The 18,542-nt window shown below is 40.9% G+C and overlaps 1 protein-coding gene across 1 annotated transcript in view; it reads right to left on the bottom strand.

The window, feature by feature from the left end:
• Positions 1–17,814, bottom strand: part of RNF121 (ring finger protein 121) — an 83,431-nt gene extending 65,617 nt beyond the window's left edge. Inside the window, exon 1 of the mRNA XM_006885542.1 lies at positions 17,752–17,814. Coding sequence (XP_006885604.1) covers positions 17,752–17,814 — 63 coding nt within the window. The remainder of the gene's footprint in view (positions 1–17,751) is intronic.
• Positions 17,815–18,542: the final 728 nt, after the last annotated feature.

Here is an 18,542-nt window from a genome sequence, read left to right as displayed (position 1 = left end):
TGCATCCTGGCCCATCCTCACCCTTCTGCCCCCAACCCTCACCTCCTTGTACCCCCAATATGTTTTTCCCAATAAAAAAAAAAGAATAATATTTAGTAAGTCAAGTTTTTAAATTAGTGAATCTAAGTTAGACAGCGAAGCAACAAAGAGATCATGGAATCATACCACTTCCAGTTCCAATAAGAAGCTATGCAACCTTAAATAAAGTGCCTCTTTATGTCTTTGTTTTTTCAATTGGAAAATGAAGATATTTAATAGTATTAAAAACAAAACTAAAAATCTAATGAGGTAAAAATGTTAAACACAGTGCTTGGTTCATAGTATGCATGTAAAGAAATGTTAGTTGCTATTGCTTTCATCAGTTTTGGTGGTTGTTGTTGTTATTGTTAGGTGTCAACTAGTCAACCACAACCCAGAGCAACCCTCGGAACAACAGATATGAACCTTGCCCTCTCCTATACAACCTTCATAATCTCCGATATTCCCGAGCCCATGTTACAGTCACTGTGTCAATCCATCTTGAAGGTCTTCTCTTCCTCTGACCCTCGACCCTTTCAAGCATGATGTTGCTTTCTAAACTCTGGCCCCCTTCTAATAACATGTCCAAAATATGTGAGATGAAGCTTCATCATCCTTCCCTCTAAGAAGAACCTTAGCTGCACTTTCTCCAAGATATTTTTGTATGTTCTTTTTTGCATTTCATGGGATACTCAGCATTCTTCTCCAAACACCACAAATCAAAGACATCAATTCTTCTTCTGTCATCCTTATTCACTGTCCAATTTTCAGATGCATAGCAAGTAATCATTAATTGCATAGTAGGAGGAGGAAAATCACTGTTCTGCAGAGTGTTCAATGACAAGTTCAGATGAGGTCAGACTCAATCTTATGAGCAATGGGGAGTAAAATGTCACTAGAGATTTCTCAGTAATAGAATACACTTTATTGATAATATCCTACTGGGAAGGGGAATGTTGGCAAGGCTTATGCTCTCTGTATAACCCTCAGGTTCCCTTCCTCCACTCTTTCCCCCTGGCTGCCCAGAACCAAAAGCCCTATGATCATGTCACAGCATCCTCTTGGGAAACCTTCACTTTAGAGGGAACTAATGAGTTTATGTTTACCTACAGACTTTTCTCTGAGGAGCAGAGTTAACAAATTACTTCAAGAAGTAAAAACATAAAGTGGAGATGAGGAAAGACACTAGACAGACCATTTGGGGTAACTTTCATGAAGTGGGGGAGCTTTGGTGGCCTAGTGCATAGAGTTGAGTACCAAACCAAGAGCTGTTGTTGTCATTATGTGCTGTCAAGTACAACTCATAGTGACCCTATAAAAAGATATGAACCCTGTCCTATCCTGCACCATCCTTGTCATCTCTGACATACCTGAGCCCACTGTAGCAGTCAAAATCCACCAGCCGCTTCAAGGGAAAAAGATGCATAATCTCCTCCCATATGATTTACCACCTCTGAAAATCTGCTGGAAGGTCAGCTATAGGTTGACTCCAACTTGACGGAAGTTGAGTTTGAGGGTTTTGGGTTTGTTTTTTGTTTTTTTTTTTAGTTTTTCAAGAAGGAGGAGGTTTCTGGGTGACAGATATCATTTATACTCACTCAACTACTAACTCATGACAGATGGAGAGAAGATTGAAGTTGTTGATGATTTCATCTTACATGGATTCACAATCAATACACTTGACACCAACAGTCAAGAAATCAAAAGCCATGTTGTACTGGGTAAATATGTCAGCAATCTCTCCAAAGTGCTAAAGAGCAGTGATATCAGTTTGAAGACTAAGATGTGCTTGATTCAAATCATGGTTTATCCATTACTTCCTATGCATCTAGGGGAATGCTGGTGGCCTAGTGGCAAGAAGCTGTGTTGCAATCCCAAAGGCACACAGTCCAAATACACCAGCTGCTCTGTGGGCGAAGGAAGGGTAATCTCTTCCCACGCAATTAACCATTTCTGAAAACCCACCCAAGGGTCAGCTACAGGATGGCTGTGACTCAATGGTACACAACAACAACAAATGCATCTAAAAGTTGGACAATGACTAAGGATGACAGAAGAAGAACTTTTGAATTGTGGTGTTGGAGAAGAGTACTGAATATCCCACAGGACACCAAAAAGAGCAAACAAGCATGTCTTAGATAAAGTGCAACCAGGTTACTCCTTGAGGGCAAAAATAATGAAACTTTGGCTCACAACCTTATGAAGTCAAAGGAGGTTCTGACTCAAGAGAAAGACAGAGAGATATCAAAATAAAGATTATTATAACCAAAATATTAAGAGAATAAGTTGACCATGAATAAGAATCTCCCTGCTATTAAATCAAGCTTTCTACTGAGTAGAATCTAACTCTCAGTGAACCTTTAGGATAGAGGACAGCTGGCTTCTAGGGTTTCCAAAACCATATAATATTACAAGATTGATTGACTGTTATATGCCATCATGTTGACTGAAACTTGTAGAGACCCTATAAAACCTACCCTGTCCTGTGCCATCCTCACATCTCTGATATCCTTGAGCTCACTGTTATAGCCACTGTGCCCATCCATCTTCTTGAGAGTTGTCTTCTCTTACCTTGGCCTTCCACCCTTCCAAGCACAATATCCTTCTCCAAAGACATGTCCCTCCTAATAATATGCCCAAACTCGGTAAGATAAAGTTTCACCGGAGAACCCTTGTTGCACTTTCTCCAAGACAAATTTGTTCTTCTGGAAGTCTGTGAAATACTGAGTACTCTTCTCTAATACCACAGCTCAAAGGCTTAGATTCTTACAAGATTAGACCATTACTTTTTTTTTTTTTTTTCAAAGTATAGGTAGTGGGTTAAAACTGTGGACCTTCCGGTTAGATGCTGAGAGTATAGCCACTGAATCATCAGGGCTCCTTTTCCTGACATTCAGCAGAAAACAAACGAACAAAAAACCCCCAACCCATTTCATTTTTCTCATCGTTGTTAATATGTGCCATTGAGGCAGAAAAGACTCATAGCTGAACCTCCAGCAAGTTTTTGTTGTTTTTTGGTTTTTTGGTTGGTTTTAGGGGGGTTTTGGTTGCTGTTTTCTTTTTTTTTTCTTTCAAACATGTACTATTGAAATGGACCCAACTAGCACAGGAGGAGATTGCCTCTCCTCCAGCAGAGCATCTGGTGGATTTGAACCGCGAGCCTTAGGGATAGCAGTGCAGTTTTTTGCCACTAGGCCACCAGAGCTCCCTTTCTAGAGGGTTTTTTAGAGCCTGTAAATTACACAGGAGGAGATGTCAATCTTTTTCCCGCAGAGCAGCTAGAGGATTTGAACTGCCTGCCTTTGGGTTAGTAGCATAACTTTTTACCATGAGGTCACCAGAAACTTCCTGTCATCAACGGGATTTAAAACAGACTTGGTAGATACTCATTGAAGATCTTAAACAAGAATAAAAAGATTAAAGAGTCAAGTTTACAAAACATTTGAGTATCTACTCTACAATAACAGGCAACTCGACGGCACATAACAACAACTCTACACTAAACACTGTGAGACACTGATTACTGGAAATACAGAGATGGAAAAATACATGGTTCTATACCCTCAATAACTGTTTTCTTGATATTGAGCCTCAATCCATACTGAAGGCTGCAGTCCTTGACCTTCTGCAGCAAGCGCTTCAGGTCCTCCTCAGTTCAGCAAGCAGGGTTGTGTCATCTGCATAACAGAGGTTGTTGATGAATCTTCCTTCAATTCTGATGCCACATTTCTCCTCATAGAGCCCAGCCTCCCAGATAATCTGTTCTACATATAGTTTGAAAAAGTATGGAGATAGAACACATCCCTGGCATATATCTTTCCCAATTTTGAACCATGCAGTGTTTCCTTGCTCTGTTCTGACGAATGCCTCCTGGTCCAAGTATAGGTTTCACATAAGCACAATCAAGTGTTCTGGGATTCCCATTCTTCTCAGAGTCAGACACAATTTGTTGTGATCCACAGAGTCAAATATCTTTGCATAATCAATCAAACACAGACAGACCTTCCTCTGGTACTCCCCGCTTTCGGCCAACATCCATCTAACATTAGCTACAAATATCCCTTGTGCCACGGCCCTTTCTAAACTCAGCCTGCACTTTTGGCAGTTCTCTGTTGATGTGCTGTTCCAGTCATTTTTGGATAATCTTCATGCTTGCATGTGATATTAATGATATTGTTCGATAAAAGATTCTCACCACTGGGCCAATTGGCACCATCATGACAGAAGGTGAAAAGACTGAGAATGTTCACAGCTTTAGTTTGCTTGGCTCCACAATCACCAGCAGCCAGGAAATTAAAAGACATATTGCAATGGGAAAGTCCTCTCAAAAGTACTGAAGAGCAATGATGTCACTCTGGAGACTAAAGTGTGCCTGATATAGGCCATGACCTTTGCAAACACTTGCTATGCTTCAGAGAGCTGGACAATAACTAGGGATGACAGAGGGAGAACTGATGCCTTTGAGCATCAGCTGGAGAAGAGTGTTGAATATACCATGGGCTGCTAAGAAAATGAACAGGTTTGTTCTAAAGAGGGTGAAACCAGGCTGCTCCTTAGAAGCAAGGATTCTGAAGCTTTGTCTGACAGACTTTGGACATGTTGCAAGGAGTGACCAGTCCTTGGAGAGCAACATCATGCTTGGGAGGGTGGAGGGATAGTGCAGGAGAGGAAGACCCTCGATGAGATGGATTGATTCAATGACTGGGGAAACAGGGGTAGGTGTGTCGGAGACAGTGAGACTGGCACAGGATAGAACAGGGTTTAGGGCTGTAATACATGAGTCGCAGGCAACTCGACAGCACATAACAACATTTCCTCAGTGAACACTCACTACCTAATAATGGACACACACAAGGTGAGTGCTGAAAAAAAGCTGTACAGGGTTCTGTGGAAGCAGAAAATTAATTCTTCTATTTTTGTGCTTTTAAGTCACACGTAAGAAGCAATCCATTAAAATCACAAATGCTTCATAGGTGGTTTATAAGAAAAAAAACTTCCAAGGACTATTGTATAATTGCTAGACTAGATAGGAAGTCAGTTACTAGTTGGCCAGTGCTTCCATAATCCTGAGGAGAATCCATGTGTACAAGTATTCTCATTCATTCAATACAGAGATTGATGCCTACTCTCTGCCAAGTACTGAGTAAGGCAATGATGAATGTACAAAAATGAAAAAGACAGTTTCTGCCATCAAAGAGTTAAAGCATTGCTATTTATCCTTTTTTCCTCTCCCCTCCACCACCCTTTATTAACCAACCAACATCAAACTCACTGCATTAGTCAATTTTGACTCACAACCCTGTAGTACACAGCAGACTTTCCAAGAATATCCAAGCCTGCAGACTAACCAGATCAATTGAATAGCCTTCTTTCAATTAATTCGCTGCCAAGTGCTTTGACTGCTGTACAACCAGGTCTCTTCCTTTATTAACAGAGGTAAAAGCAAACCAAAAACCTACTGCTTGAGTAGATTCAGCTCCTCCATCAGGTTTCTGAGGTTATAAATCTTTATAGGAGGAAACTGTCCATCTTTCTCTTTCCCCTTCAAAGCAGCCAGTGGATTTGAACTGCTGACCTTTTAGCAGCACAACACATAACAAAACAGCAGAGCTGAGCTCCTGAACATAATGTATAGTTATCTATAACTGATAAATCATTCACTAGAATTTATCAAATGCCTAATGGGAGCTATTGGAAACACATGCAGAGCAAAACATGGAAGATCTAGAATTTTTAAAGTTGTAAGAGAACTAAAAGTCATCTAGTTATCTTTTAAAAGCAAGGGCCTCTAGTCCAAGCCTATTTGTTCACAGATTAAGACATAAGAATGAGAGGTTGAATTCTTTCACATATTCATGCAATTATTAAGTCATATGCTATGGCACGTACCAAGATTATAAAGATAAATGAGTGTTTCAAGGTGGGACAAGCAAGCATACACACACACACACACACACACACACACACACACACACACTATAAAACAGCATGACTTAGCAAATCATCCTTACTTGCCTGAAATGTAACATGTAACTCAACAGTTCTATCTAGTGTAAAACAGAGATGGAGGTATATAGCTCTCATACTGCCCAGAGTGATTACAGCATAGGCTCTGATGTTATCTTGCATTTGAACCTAAAGCTCTGTCACTAACTTGGCTGTATGATGGTAGATATTTAAATTCTCTATTCTTATTGTCTGGGAGCTCTGATGGCCTAGTGGTAAGAAACTGTGCTGCAATCCTAAGGGCACGTGGTTTGAATCCACCAGATGTTCCGCAGGAGAAGAATGGGCTGTCCCCTCTTGTGCAATTTACTTGCTGTGGGTCAGTCTAACTCAAAGGCAAATAATAATATTCCTATTCTCTATTCTTTCCACTTCAGTAATGAGGGATAGTAATAATAGTATCTACCCCATAAGGTAGGGATTAAAAAGACAAATTGCATTGGGAAAGTCTGCTGTTAGATACATCTCCAAAGTACTGAAGAGCAATGTCAGTATGGAGACTAACGTACACCTGATCCAGGCCACGGTGTTTGCAATTACTTGCTATGCATCGTAAAGCTGAACAATGATCAAGGGTGACAAAAGGAGAATTGATGAATTTGAGCTGTGGTACTAGAGAAGAGTACTGAATATACCATGGACTGCTAGGAGAATAAACAAGTTCATCCTAGAGAGGGTGAAACCAGGCTTCTCTTAGAGGCAAGGATTTTGAAGTTTCATCTGATGTACTCTGGACATGTTTGCAAGGAGGGACCAGTCCTTGGAGAGGGACATCATGCTTGGGAGAATGGAGGGACAACATAGGAGAGATGAATTAATTTAGTGACTGAAGTAATGGGAATAGGTATGTCAAAGATAATATGATTGACACAGGGTAGAGCAGGTTTCAAGGCTGTTGTACACAGGGTCACTATGAGTCGCAGGCTACTCGACAGCACAAAACAACAACAAACCTCATAAGGTTATAATATTAAACTAAATGCTGATATAATACTTGGCAGAGTAAGTGCTATTACTTCACATTTGACACTCATTCTTACTTCACTTTTCTGCTGAGCCTTGATTTCACAATCTTTTTCAACTCAGTCTTTTAAGTATTTATTATCAGCTGATCTTGTTAGGTGTGAGGGAGTTGATCTTTCACTCATAGTAATCCCATGTAAGATCGGCTAAGTCCCCACTGAGTCTTCAGTTTGGAGGCTCATGTGTGAAGCCGTTGGATTCTGAGAGGTGCACTCTTCTCGTTTTGGTTGAGGGTTGGGTGTGGGCTAGTTGTTTTTATTTTGTTCACAACTGTGTGAGCTGACTGAATTGGCTGGATTTGGCTAAGACTGAATTGTGGGTTAAAAGCCTCTTGTTTAGAGCCAATCAGGGCCTTGTGGGCAGGCGTGTGTATTTAAAACTCATCAGGCCCTCTGGCCTGGTGTTAACTGTGTTTGGAATTGAACATTCTTCTAAGTGGTGCGGCACTGGTTTGTCAACTTGCTGTTCTGAGGAAACTTGGGGTTGCTTTGATAGTGAACGCTGTGTCACCAGTGTGTCAAATGACATAATGGTTACCCATAGTGGACAGTGTTTGGTGGAGCTCCCAGATTAAGAATGGCTTGGAAGCAGGAGTGGTATCTATTTCCTAAACAGCATACCTCTGGAAACTATGAACTTAGAGAAACAACAATAGTTATAGAACAGAGTTCAGGTCTTTTATTCATAGGCTACCTATGGGTCATGTTCAACTCGACAGTACCTAACAACAACATTCCCAGGTAACAGTAAAACTGCCCCATAGAGGTTTCTTGACTATAATTTTTACAGAAGCAGATGGCCAGGCCTTTCTCCCAAGGATTCTAGGTAAGTCTGAACCATCAACCTTTAGGTTAGTAGTATTTAACTACTGTGTCACTAGGGCTCCTTTCTATTGACTATGCGTAAGAGTAAACAAATCTTGGGGAGCTCTGGTGGCCTAGTGGCAAGAAGCTACACTGCAATCCCAGAGGCGCACGGTTCGAATCCACCAGACGCTCTGCCAAGGAAGGAGGGACAATTTCCTCCTGTACCAGTCAGATCTGATTTGACAGTACACACACACAAATAATAAAATAAAAATAAAAATTAAAAAAAAGAACAAACAAATCTGTTTGTAGTCTAGAACCAAGTGAGATATTTTTTAAAACAAAGATAAATGGTCAGGTGTAACCAGAAAATAAATAATTAGTATGTTCGCACAGTCCATGGTACCCTCAATACTCTTCTCCAGCACCACAGCTCAAAGGCATCAATTCTCCTTCTATCCTCCTTAGTCACTGTCAACTCTCTGATGCATAACAAGTGATAGCAAAGACCATGGCCTGTATCAGACGCACCTCCAAAGAGACACCATTGCTCTTCAGTACTTTGGAGAGGTCCCTAACAGCAAACTTTCCCATGGCAATATGTCTTCTAATTTCCTAGCTGCTGGTGCCGAGAATGTTGACCATGGAGCCAAGCAAACTGAAGCTGTGAACAATCTCAATCTCTTCACCATCCATCCTGATGCTGCCAATTGGCCCATTGGTGAGAACCATGGACTGCTAGGAAAACAAACAGATTCATCCTGGAAAGGGTCAAACCAGGCTGTTCCTTGGAGGCAAGGACTCTAAGGCTCTGTCTAACATACTTTAGACATGTTGCAAGGAGGGACAGGTCCTTGGAGAGAGACATCGTGCTTGGTAGGGTGGAGGGACAGCGCAGAAGGGGAAGGCCCTCTATGAGGTGGATTGATTCAGTGACTGGGGTAATTGGGATGGGTGTATCGGAGACGGTGCGATGGGCACAGGACAGAGCAGAGTTTAGGGCTGTTGTACATAGGGCTGCTATGAGTCGCAAGCAACTCGACAGCACATAACATCAACAATATGTTCACACATTATAGAGATTGGAACCAATGTCATTGAACAACTCACTTCTACATACACTTCCCGTTAAAATGCAATAAAATCTTATTAGAGAAGGAAGGAAGGAAGGAAGGAAGGAAGGAAGGAAGGAAGGAAGGAAGGAAGGAAGGAAGGAAGGAAGGAAGGAAGGAAGGAAGGAAGGAAGGAAGGAAGGAAGGAAGGGAGGGAGGGAGGGAGGAAGGAAAGAAAAGCTTACTATGAATGTTAAAAAAGTTAGATATCTAGGTTTAAGCTTCATTTGCATACGCATCAAGCTCTCAAGATCCAGGCAGTGACAAAGATTCCAGAGAACAAAATCCCTGGAAACAAGGAATATTTATTAAATGTCTAAAGGGAGAGGGCCATTGGAGAAAAAAACTAAAGCCAATACAATGGTTACTGCTTTGAAGAAGCAAGGAAGTTTACCAATATAGTTGGAAAAAGTAATGTAACAGAGATTGCCACATCCTCCTTGATCTTTAACTATTTTGTCAGTAGGGTGCCTTTCAATTGGCTGTACACTGCACTATACTCAGCTATAAAGAACACCAAGGAGACATATTTATCAGTCTTTCTCTACCCACACTACTTGTCTGTGAACTCTTTGAAGGCAATTATCACACTTTTTCCAACTTCGTATAATAAAACATAGCATAGTCAGTACCCAGCATAAAGAAAGTGTTTCATAAAGGTATGACAAATGAAAGACCAAACCTACACAGAGAAATCATATATGGCAAAAGATCAGTGTAAACTGGAGTAGTCCTAGAGGCTAAGTGAGCCCTGGACTAAAACTTTTAAGTAAGCAGATAGAATTTCAAAGATAAAAGTATTCTAGGTAGGCAGAACAGTACCAACAAAGATGTGGCAGTAACCAAGAAAACAGTATATACAGTATATTTGATAGATAGAACTTGACAGAACTTTAGACTAAAATATTAGCCCAATTATAGGTCAATTCCCATGAAGATGTTATAAATATTCAATTAAAAAGCTTGTACCATTCAGCAGAAGACCTGGACTTTCACATTTACTAAATGTGTGCTGTTTCCACTTTTATTAAAAAATATATTTAGCAAATATTTACTGGGTGCATTCTGGGCATCATACAACCTGCAAAGGGAACACAAGTAAAACAGATCTGGACTCTGCTGACAAAGCTTAGTCTAGGGAAAAAGACAGACAAAAGAACAATTATAATACTATTTAATAGAGCTGAGAAAAAAAAACATTAAGTAGGGTCATTCTATCAGCAGGCAGTAAGAGAAAGCACTTTGGTTTTCAAAGTGTGGTTCAGAAACCCAAGGGGTTCTGTTGAGTTCCTTTGAGAATTAAAGGTTTCAGAGTGAGCATCTGTTTGGATAAAGTTTTGTAACTAAACAAAGGTTTAAAACCCATCAATCTAGTTCAATACTCTCTTTAACAAGAGGAAAATCAAACCCAATCCATTACCACTGAACCAATTCTGACTCAACAACTACAAGACAGAGTAGAAATACCTCATAGGGTCATTAAGGATTATGGCAATTACTCACTTAAAAGCCATACTACTTCAAGGTGGTACACAGTGCTTTGAACTCTGGCTTGAGTTAGACACTACTCACTAACCTGAATGGTCACATCCTTCTGGTAGGTGAGAATAGGCTCTGACAACAGTCTATTAGGACATACTGGCATATACAGGGCATGCTATCTAATGGCCTTGAATGAATGTAGAATTATTTTTTTTTTACCTTATGTCTCAAGTTAGATTTCTATGACAAAAAGATACCTACAATGCCTGTTACAGACTGGCTAGTCACCCTTTCAAGGAGGAAGTCAATGACTACAGTAGTAAGTCCACATCTGGACCTCCTAGCTGGTTGTTACTATTGTTGTTATGTGCCGTCCAGTAGCTTACGACTCATAGCAACCCTATATACAACAGTCCTGAAACCTGCTCTACCCTGTGCCAACTTTATTGTCTCTGACACACCTACCCTCATTACCCCACTCACTGAATCAATCTATCTCATCGAGGGTCTTCCTCTCTTGTGCTGTCCCACCACCCTCCCAAGCATGACGTCCCTCTCCAAAGACTGGTCCCTCCTTGCAACATGTCCAAAATACATCAGACGAAGCTTCAGAATCCTTGCCTCCAAGGAGCAGCCTGGTTCGTACCCAGACTTTATCTCAAGCTTCCTGGGATTTAGCAAATCAGAAAACAGAACTAAAGTGTGTCAGTCATCACAGCCTATTTCATATTTGGCCTGAGCTGGCTAAATCCATTTCTAAACTCCATAGTCAACACTGGTCTAGGCATTCTTTATGACTAGGAACTCAGCAGAATCAAATCATTAGTAAATTAAAGCACCTATATAGGAGTCAGGGAGCACTAGTAGCCTAGTGGTAAGAAGCTGCACCGTAATCCCAAAAGCACGTGATTCAAATCCATCAACTGCCAGCTATTCCACAGGAGAAGGATTGGCAATCTCCTCCCATCCAATTTACTGCTGCCGAAAACCTACTGGAGGGTCAGCTGTGAGTTGGTTCCAACTTAACAGCACACAACAATATATAGGAAAACCAATATATTGCTTTGGTTAATCCCAATTTCAATCCTCTCTGGAATCAAATGAAATTTCATATTAGGCCATATAAGTCTTCCCTGTGAGTTCCCATAGATGGAAGGGAAACAAAGTCTCTCAAAGCTGGAGGACTGGTTTTCCATTCTGGCAAAACCAAGTAGAAAACTGTAAGGTCCTAGGCATGTCTGAAATCCTTGGAACTCCGTTTCCTCAAAAAAAAGTAGGAACATTAATATAATTTTCAATGAGTCTTGTTAATTATAGCCACTTACCAAATGTATTCTACCAATTTTTACATCACATAATTAAGGTTATTCATTTTTAAATTATTTGCCAAGAGTACAAACAGGAGAGTGGAAAAAGGGAACACGCTCAGTATGGACAGGACAGACTTTGAAGTTAGCCAGACCCAAACTGGATCTGCACTTTTCTAATCACAAGCTCTGGAATCCTAAGTTACCTAGCTTCTCTAACCTTGGTCTGCTCACAGTGGGTTTTCAAAGGCTGTAAATCTTACAGGAGGTGTTTGCCTATCTTTTCTCCCATAGAATCACTAGCAGATTTGAACTGGCCACCTTTAGGTTAGCAGAACAACTCCCTACAGACTTGTGGAGTTTATTATTCAAAATAGCTTTCCTAGCAACTGAACTTGACTTTGTCATGCAGGTGGGCAAGAATATGCGAATAGGGTGTGTTGGCTTATCCCAACAGGGACTGGTTAATTCACTAATACACAAAGGGGACTGGGTATTCTCACCATTAAATCGAGAGACCCAATGTACAACCAGGGGAAAAAAATAGATGAATGGGACCTTCTAAGTATCAAATTCCTATGCATATCAAAAAAAACTTCTCCAACAGAGTAAGAAGGAAACAGAGACTGGGAAAAAAGTATTTGGCAATGACACATCTCCTAAGGGACTTATATCTAAAATCAATAGAATACTTCAATATCTTAACAAGAAAAAGTTAAACAACTCAATCACAAACTGGGCACAGGATATGAATAGATACTTCACCAAAGACATTCAGGTGGCCAACAAACACATGAAGAAATGTTAAAAATCACTAGCTATGAGAGCGATGAAAATCAAAACAACTATGAGCTATCATCTCACCCCAGCAACAATAGCAAAGTTCAACAGGGCAGCAAATAAGAAATGCTGGTGAAGCTGTGGAGAGATCAGAACTCTTCTTCAGGCCTGGTGGGAATGTAAAATGGTACAGCCAATGTGGAAGGCGGTCTGGTGCTTTCTCAAAAAGTTGGAAACGGAAAATACAATTTGATCCAGTAAATCCACTACTGGAAATATACCCTAAAGAAACCAGAGCCACAACTCAAACAGATGTTTGAGCAAGCCCATGTTTATTGCTGCGTTATTCACAATAGCAAAGAGATGGAAAAAACCCAACTGCCCATCAACAAATGAATGGATAGAAAAACTATGGTAGTCTTTCTACGAAGATGGCACCGAAAGCGAAGAAGGAAGCCCTTGCCCCTCCCAAAACTGAAGCCAAAGCAAAGGCATTGAAGGCCAAGAAGGCAGTCCTGAAGAGCGTCCACAGCCAAAAAAAAAAAAAGAAGAAAAGAAGATCTGCACGTCTCCGGCGGCCTAAGACGCTGAGACTCCGACGGCAGCCCAAATACCCCCGGAAGAGTGCTCCCAGGAGAAACAAGCTTGACCACTATGCCATCATCAAATTTCCCCTGACCACTGAGTCAGCTATGAAGAAGATAGAAGATAACAACACACTTGAGTTCATTGTGGATGTCAAGGCCAACAAGCACCAAATTAAACAAGCTGTAAAGAAGCTCTATGACATTGATGTGGCTAAGGTCAACACTTCGATTAAACCTGATGGAGAGAAGAAGGCCTGTGTTCGACTTGCTCCTGATTATGATGCTTTGGATGTTGCCAACAAAATTGGGATCATCTAAACTGAGTCCAGCGGGCTAATTCTAAATGTAATAAATTTTTCTCACCATAAAAAAAAACAAACTATGGTATAGTCACACAGTGAAATATTATACAGCACTGAAAAACAATTAACTCATAAAACACTACACAACATGGGAGAATCTGGAGGACATTATGTTGGGTGAAATATCTCAGTCACAAAAGGATAAATGCTGCATAACACTTGTATTATAAAATAGGACAGACATAGGGGGTTGAAAGAGAATAGGAAGAGTGGACAGATAATGAACACTGCAATAGAACAGATGGAGGAGAAGAACTATCCAAAAGGAATATATGATTAGGCATTATATGTATGACAACAATCTGGAACATGGGGTGCATTGTGGGGTAGGCTTAGGGAAGAGAAAGCAGAGGAGGGAAGAAAATGTGTAACAATTAATGGGGGGAAAAAATCAAGCAATCCAACAGCAGGAGATATTTCCCACCAGCAAAGAAGCAGCAGCAAGAATGTAGCGCTTTCTTTGGGCCCAGAAAGTCTTGCTCTAGCTACACCTACCACTGCATCAGCCATAGCTGAAGCGACAACCAAGATGAGATGGAGCTACCTTGACACTACTAGCCCCTATGGACAGAACCAGAGCTAAGCTAAGAGCCTCTGACCAAGTTCGTTGGACAACTGAAGGGAAGCCAATATTGTTAAGACTAAGAACTCTGTAACACTCCCCTTAACCCACAAGGCTCAAGGCTGAGGTGCCTGTGGGCACTTTCAGCAAGCTATCCTGACTGAATTCTGCTATTCAACTTAATTATAACCTTATAACTTCCCCAATAGGGTTCTATGTGGTCTGTGCGCTATCATATCAGATTCTGGACGCAGTAAAGCAGTAAACTGGTGTTGAGATAAGCAGAAGGAGGTACAGGAGAGTGGGAGAAATGTCTGACCTCACACGAACTGGTTTTGTATTGCTGATATTGTTGGTAGGGACAGTTCCTCTTTGTGAAGCTAGTAAAGGTCAGATATGGCCATCCCCACATACCCCTTGGTCTTTTTACAAGACTAGACCACGAGAGCTCTCTGGTTTACAGTCAAAAGAACAAACAATTATGTCTTGGAGAAAGTGTAGCCAGAGTGCTCCTTAGAGCCTCAAATACTCTGGGCATGTTCTTAGGAGAGGCTGTTCCCTGGAGAAGGATATCATGCTTAAAAAGGTCAGCAAAAGAGAGGAAGACCCTCAATGAGGTGGACTGACACAGTGACTGCGGCAATGGACTCAAGTGTATGTGAACTAATGAAGATGGTACAGGATAGGATTTAGATCTGTTGTTCATAGTGTCACTAAGAGTCATACTGGACTCAATGGCACCCATCAACAATTTCCTACTGAGAGTTCATTTCCTACACTCTCTCTTCCATCTACTTCTGCTGAGAGGTGTTACCAAAGCCAAAGCGATCTCCCAATTTATAGTAAAATAATGAAATCAGATGAAAGATGAGGAAACCACAAAGAAAAATGAATGATGTGTACTAACAATAAATAATACTGGAGAACACTGCTAAAATATCCTGCTAAATTAACTCACAGTATATAAATTTATTTTTTTTTCAAACATGTAGAAAAGAACAATTCCTTTTTAGCCAGGCTACTCAATATGTTTTTATAATTTAGTTCCAGAGTAGAATCTATTTACCAAGCAGAAACTGCTATAAGGAAGAACCCCAGTGCCACATACAAATCATTGCTATTTTTATAAACAGAGCCTTTTATGTTTTCAGCTCAAATTCATCTCTATCATAAAAGACTTCACTGACTCTCCCTAGCTGACTCAGGTGCTTTTCTCATATCCTACTGAACTTGCACTCGAATACTGTGTATTTTAATGAGCTATATATTAGATTGTGGCTCTCCACTAAATTGCAAATAAAGATCCTGTTTTACTCATCTTTTAACTGCCAGTGCATGACACACAGTTTGTTATACGCCTGGGAGCAGATTTTGACACATAGCAATCTTATACAACAGAGAGGAACTGCCCCATAGCATTTCCTAGGCTGTAATCATTTTATAGGAGCAGATTACCACATTTTGTCTCCTTCCAACAGAGCAGCTGGTACTGCCATTCTCAGACGCTGAGAGCTTACCCACTGACCCACCAGAGTGCCTTTGGTACACAGTGGACCCCATAATTATTTGTTAAATGATGGATTTCACCTTCTATTTCACTAGTTAAGGCTGTTAAGAAACAGCTGAGGCACTTGTAGAAATTCATACACAGTTAAGGTCTGCCAGACCAGACCTCTATTCTTTTTGATGTTTAAAGGAATTACTGTTAGTCCTTCTCAGATTCACTTTCTTAAACATACAAAGAAAGAAGTCATATCCACATAGAATTTCCAGACATTTTTTCTAGGTGAACAAAATAAGTAATACCTTCACAGGGTAAGAGTGCTAGTGATTACATAGAAAGTTGACTTGTAGGTCAACTATGTGACCTTTAGGTCAACACAAGAATTTCTAGCAAAGCCGTATACTATCTAAAAGTTCCAGTGAGCACTCTGGTGGCTTTCTGGGTAACAAGTTATGCTGCCAATCCTAAAGGCAGCAGGTAGTTCAAATCCAGCAGATACTCCATGGGAGAAGATGAGCAATCTCCTCCTCTACGAGAGTCACCTATGAGTTGGTCTGACTTGACATCAACTGAGTCTGAAAGTCCATAAAACAATGAGGGAAGAAAAGCTAAAAAGCAAAACTGTCTTACATCAAAATGTTAAATTGTTTTCATTTCTGTCAAAAACTTTGCTCTCTCAATGAGTCTTGACATATTTAACACAAATTAGGTTCCCTCAAAAGAGAGACCATAACTAAAAAAATCATATTAATAACTTCAACCCAGGACTTTTCCTTTTTAAGGTGCAGTCACATATATTTCATGTGATCAAAAGGGTTATAACGCTGGTTAAAGAGACTTAGAGTTAAAAGGGACTGTGGAAGTCATTTATGCAACCACCTCACCTACTAACTAATATCCAAGCAGCTCTCTAGTAACTGGGGGTGAGGGTGTACAATGTTCTTTCAAAATTCCTTACCTAAGAGCAAGTACCACTGAAACAACAAGTTGTCCAAGCAACCATGCTCTGACCACCTGTCACTTTCTCCTGTCACAACACTTCCCCTGCACCAATCCAAATCAGGTATGCTAGCTTCTCCAAACCATCCCACTACCAAGCAAGTCTTTACTTCTCAAGTCCTCTTTTACTCCTAAATCCTTTCATTCCCTTTCTCTGAGATTTAGTCCCAAACTTCAATCCAAATACACATCCAGGGGCTGCTAAACTTCTCAGATTTCACAAGTTTCACTGATAACAAACCTCTTTCACATCTTCCTCTATACTAGTTCTTTCCATTTAGTATCATATTTAAGAGTATGAACACTCCAAGTTATGAATGCCCTTTTGGCCTCAGAACCTTCACCGTTTATTTTCTCTATTTCTCAAGGACATCTCTTCATTCCCTATAAATTCAATGTTTCCTTCCTCTTCAATATTTCCTTCTCTTCATGAACACTCCTAATTCAATTCAATAATAAATGTGTATTAGGTAGGAAAAGGGAACATATACTCACAAGAGTTCACGCTTACAAGTCTTGAGGAAATATAAGAGAAACAGAAAAAACTGTTTATCCTTTCTCTGGGAAGCCTCCCATCGCCCAAACAGAACTGGTCGCCCTCCTCAGTACCACCAATGATCCAATGATTAGTCTTCTATCTCAAATCAGCTAACTAACTGCTCTTCCAAGTCTCCCTGTATCCATATCATCTAGCTCAAGAGCAAAGGTTACGCGAGAATGTTTTAATGCAGGTATAAAATCATTCATTCATTGAAAACACTTTCAATACTCACAACACAAAATCCTAAAATAATTAAAAGATATAATACTAGTGATTAGCATTCTATGTCCCCATCCTTTACCCCAAGTCTGGAAAGTATCCCCACCCACAGTGAAACCTGTCTTTCCAGCCCCTCCCTCCAACTCTTCAGGTATCTCCCAGAATCACAGCTAATAATATCCAAACCGTAAATCCTCACCCTTCCAAGCTCTCGCTCATCTTCTATCTCCACCCTGAGATTACGGAATTTCTTCTATTCGCGTGACTGTCTACGAGATCCCCACGTCTGGGGTCTCTAATTTCCTTGTCCACGTCCCCAACCTCCAGTCAGCGACTTCTCTTTCAGGGCCCCGTCTCTCCTAAACTCCCTGTCTCAATACCTCAGCTTTCCTCCTTTCAGTTCCAGGCTTTTTTTCCTTGACTAGTCTCTCAACTCTCCTTACCTCATCCAGCTCCACTTCCCCAGCAGCACCTCCTCCAACCTCCACCTCCACCACTGCCGCCATCTTTACCCCTCGCCCCCTCCCCTTAGTCCCAGCGCGAGCCAGCTGCTTCCGCCGATCATGTACTCTTAGCCAATCTACAGCGCGAGCTCCAACAGAGGGGGCGGGGCATCAAGATGGCAAAGATCTGTCAGGGACTAAGACCATCTTCTCACTACTCACTACAGGGTCAAAGAGAGAACCTACCCATGTTCTTTTCGCTTTCACAAGGGTAAAAATCTTGGAAAATAAGAAATTTGGAGCGTGTTCTTTTAGGTGCAAAATTATTTTACCAGTTCCCTCTTTAAAAAGCCAAAAGGGGAGGTTCGCTAAATGGATAACTTTTGAGACGCTCCCTCACTCAGGACTCCAAGGAGCGAGGTGTGCCTACCGAACACTACAATTCCCAGGATGCATCGAACACAACCCGGATGTTTCAATTTCTCTCTCCTGGGCGGTGCGTGGAAGAATAAGCATACACTTATGTTTTTTATCCCCTCTAAAACTTTCCGTGCTGCTTTGACCAAAGAAATTCTTCAAAAATAGCAGCTTCTTGAGACCCTGAGTTCTCGTGCTTTGGAAGGCGGAAAAGACTCAAGGTCAAAAGGCGCAGGTCAGAAGATTGAAATACGCGGGAAAATGAGTTTGTAGACAAGCTCTGAGACAGCGGTGGCTCCTTCCAGGTTCATTGTTTCTGGTGAGGGGGCGTTGGGGTTATTGAAGAATTGGGAAATAGCTGATGCTCACTAAGT

This window comes from Elephantulus edwardii, unplaced genomic scaffold (genome assembly GCF_000299155.1).
Source record: "Elephantulus edwardii isolate Elephantulus edwardi_28Jun2011 unplaced genomic scaffold, EleEdw1.0 scaffold00044, whole genome shotgun sequence".
NCBI classification, from domain to species: Eukaryota; Metazoa; Chordata; class Mammalia; order Macroscelidea; family Macroscelididae; genus Elephantulus; species Elephantulus edwardii.
This window is presented reverse-complemented; position numbering and strand designations above follow the sequence as displayed.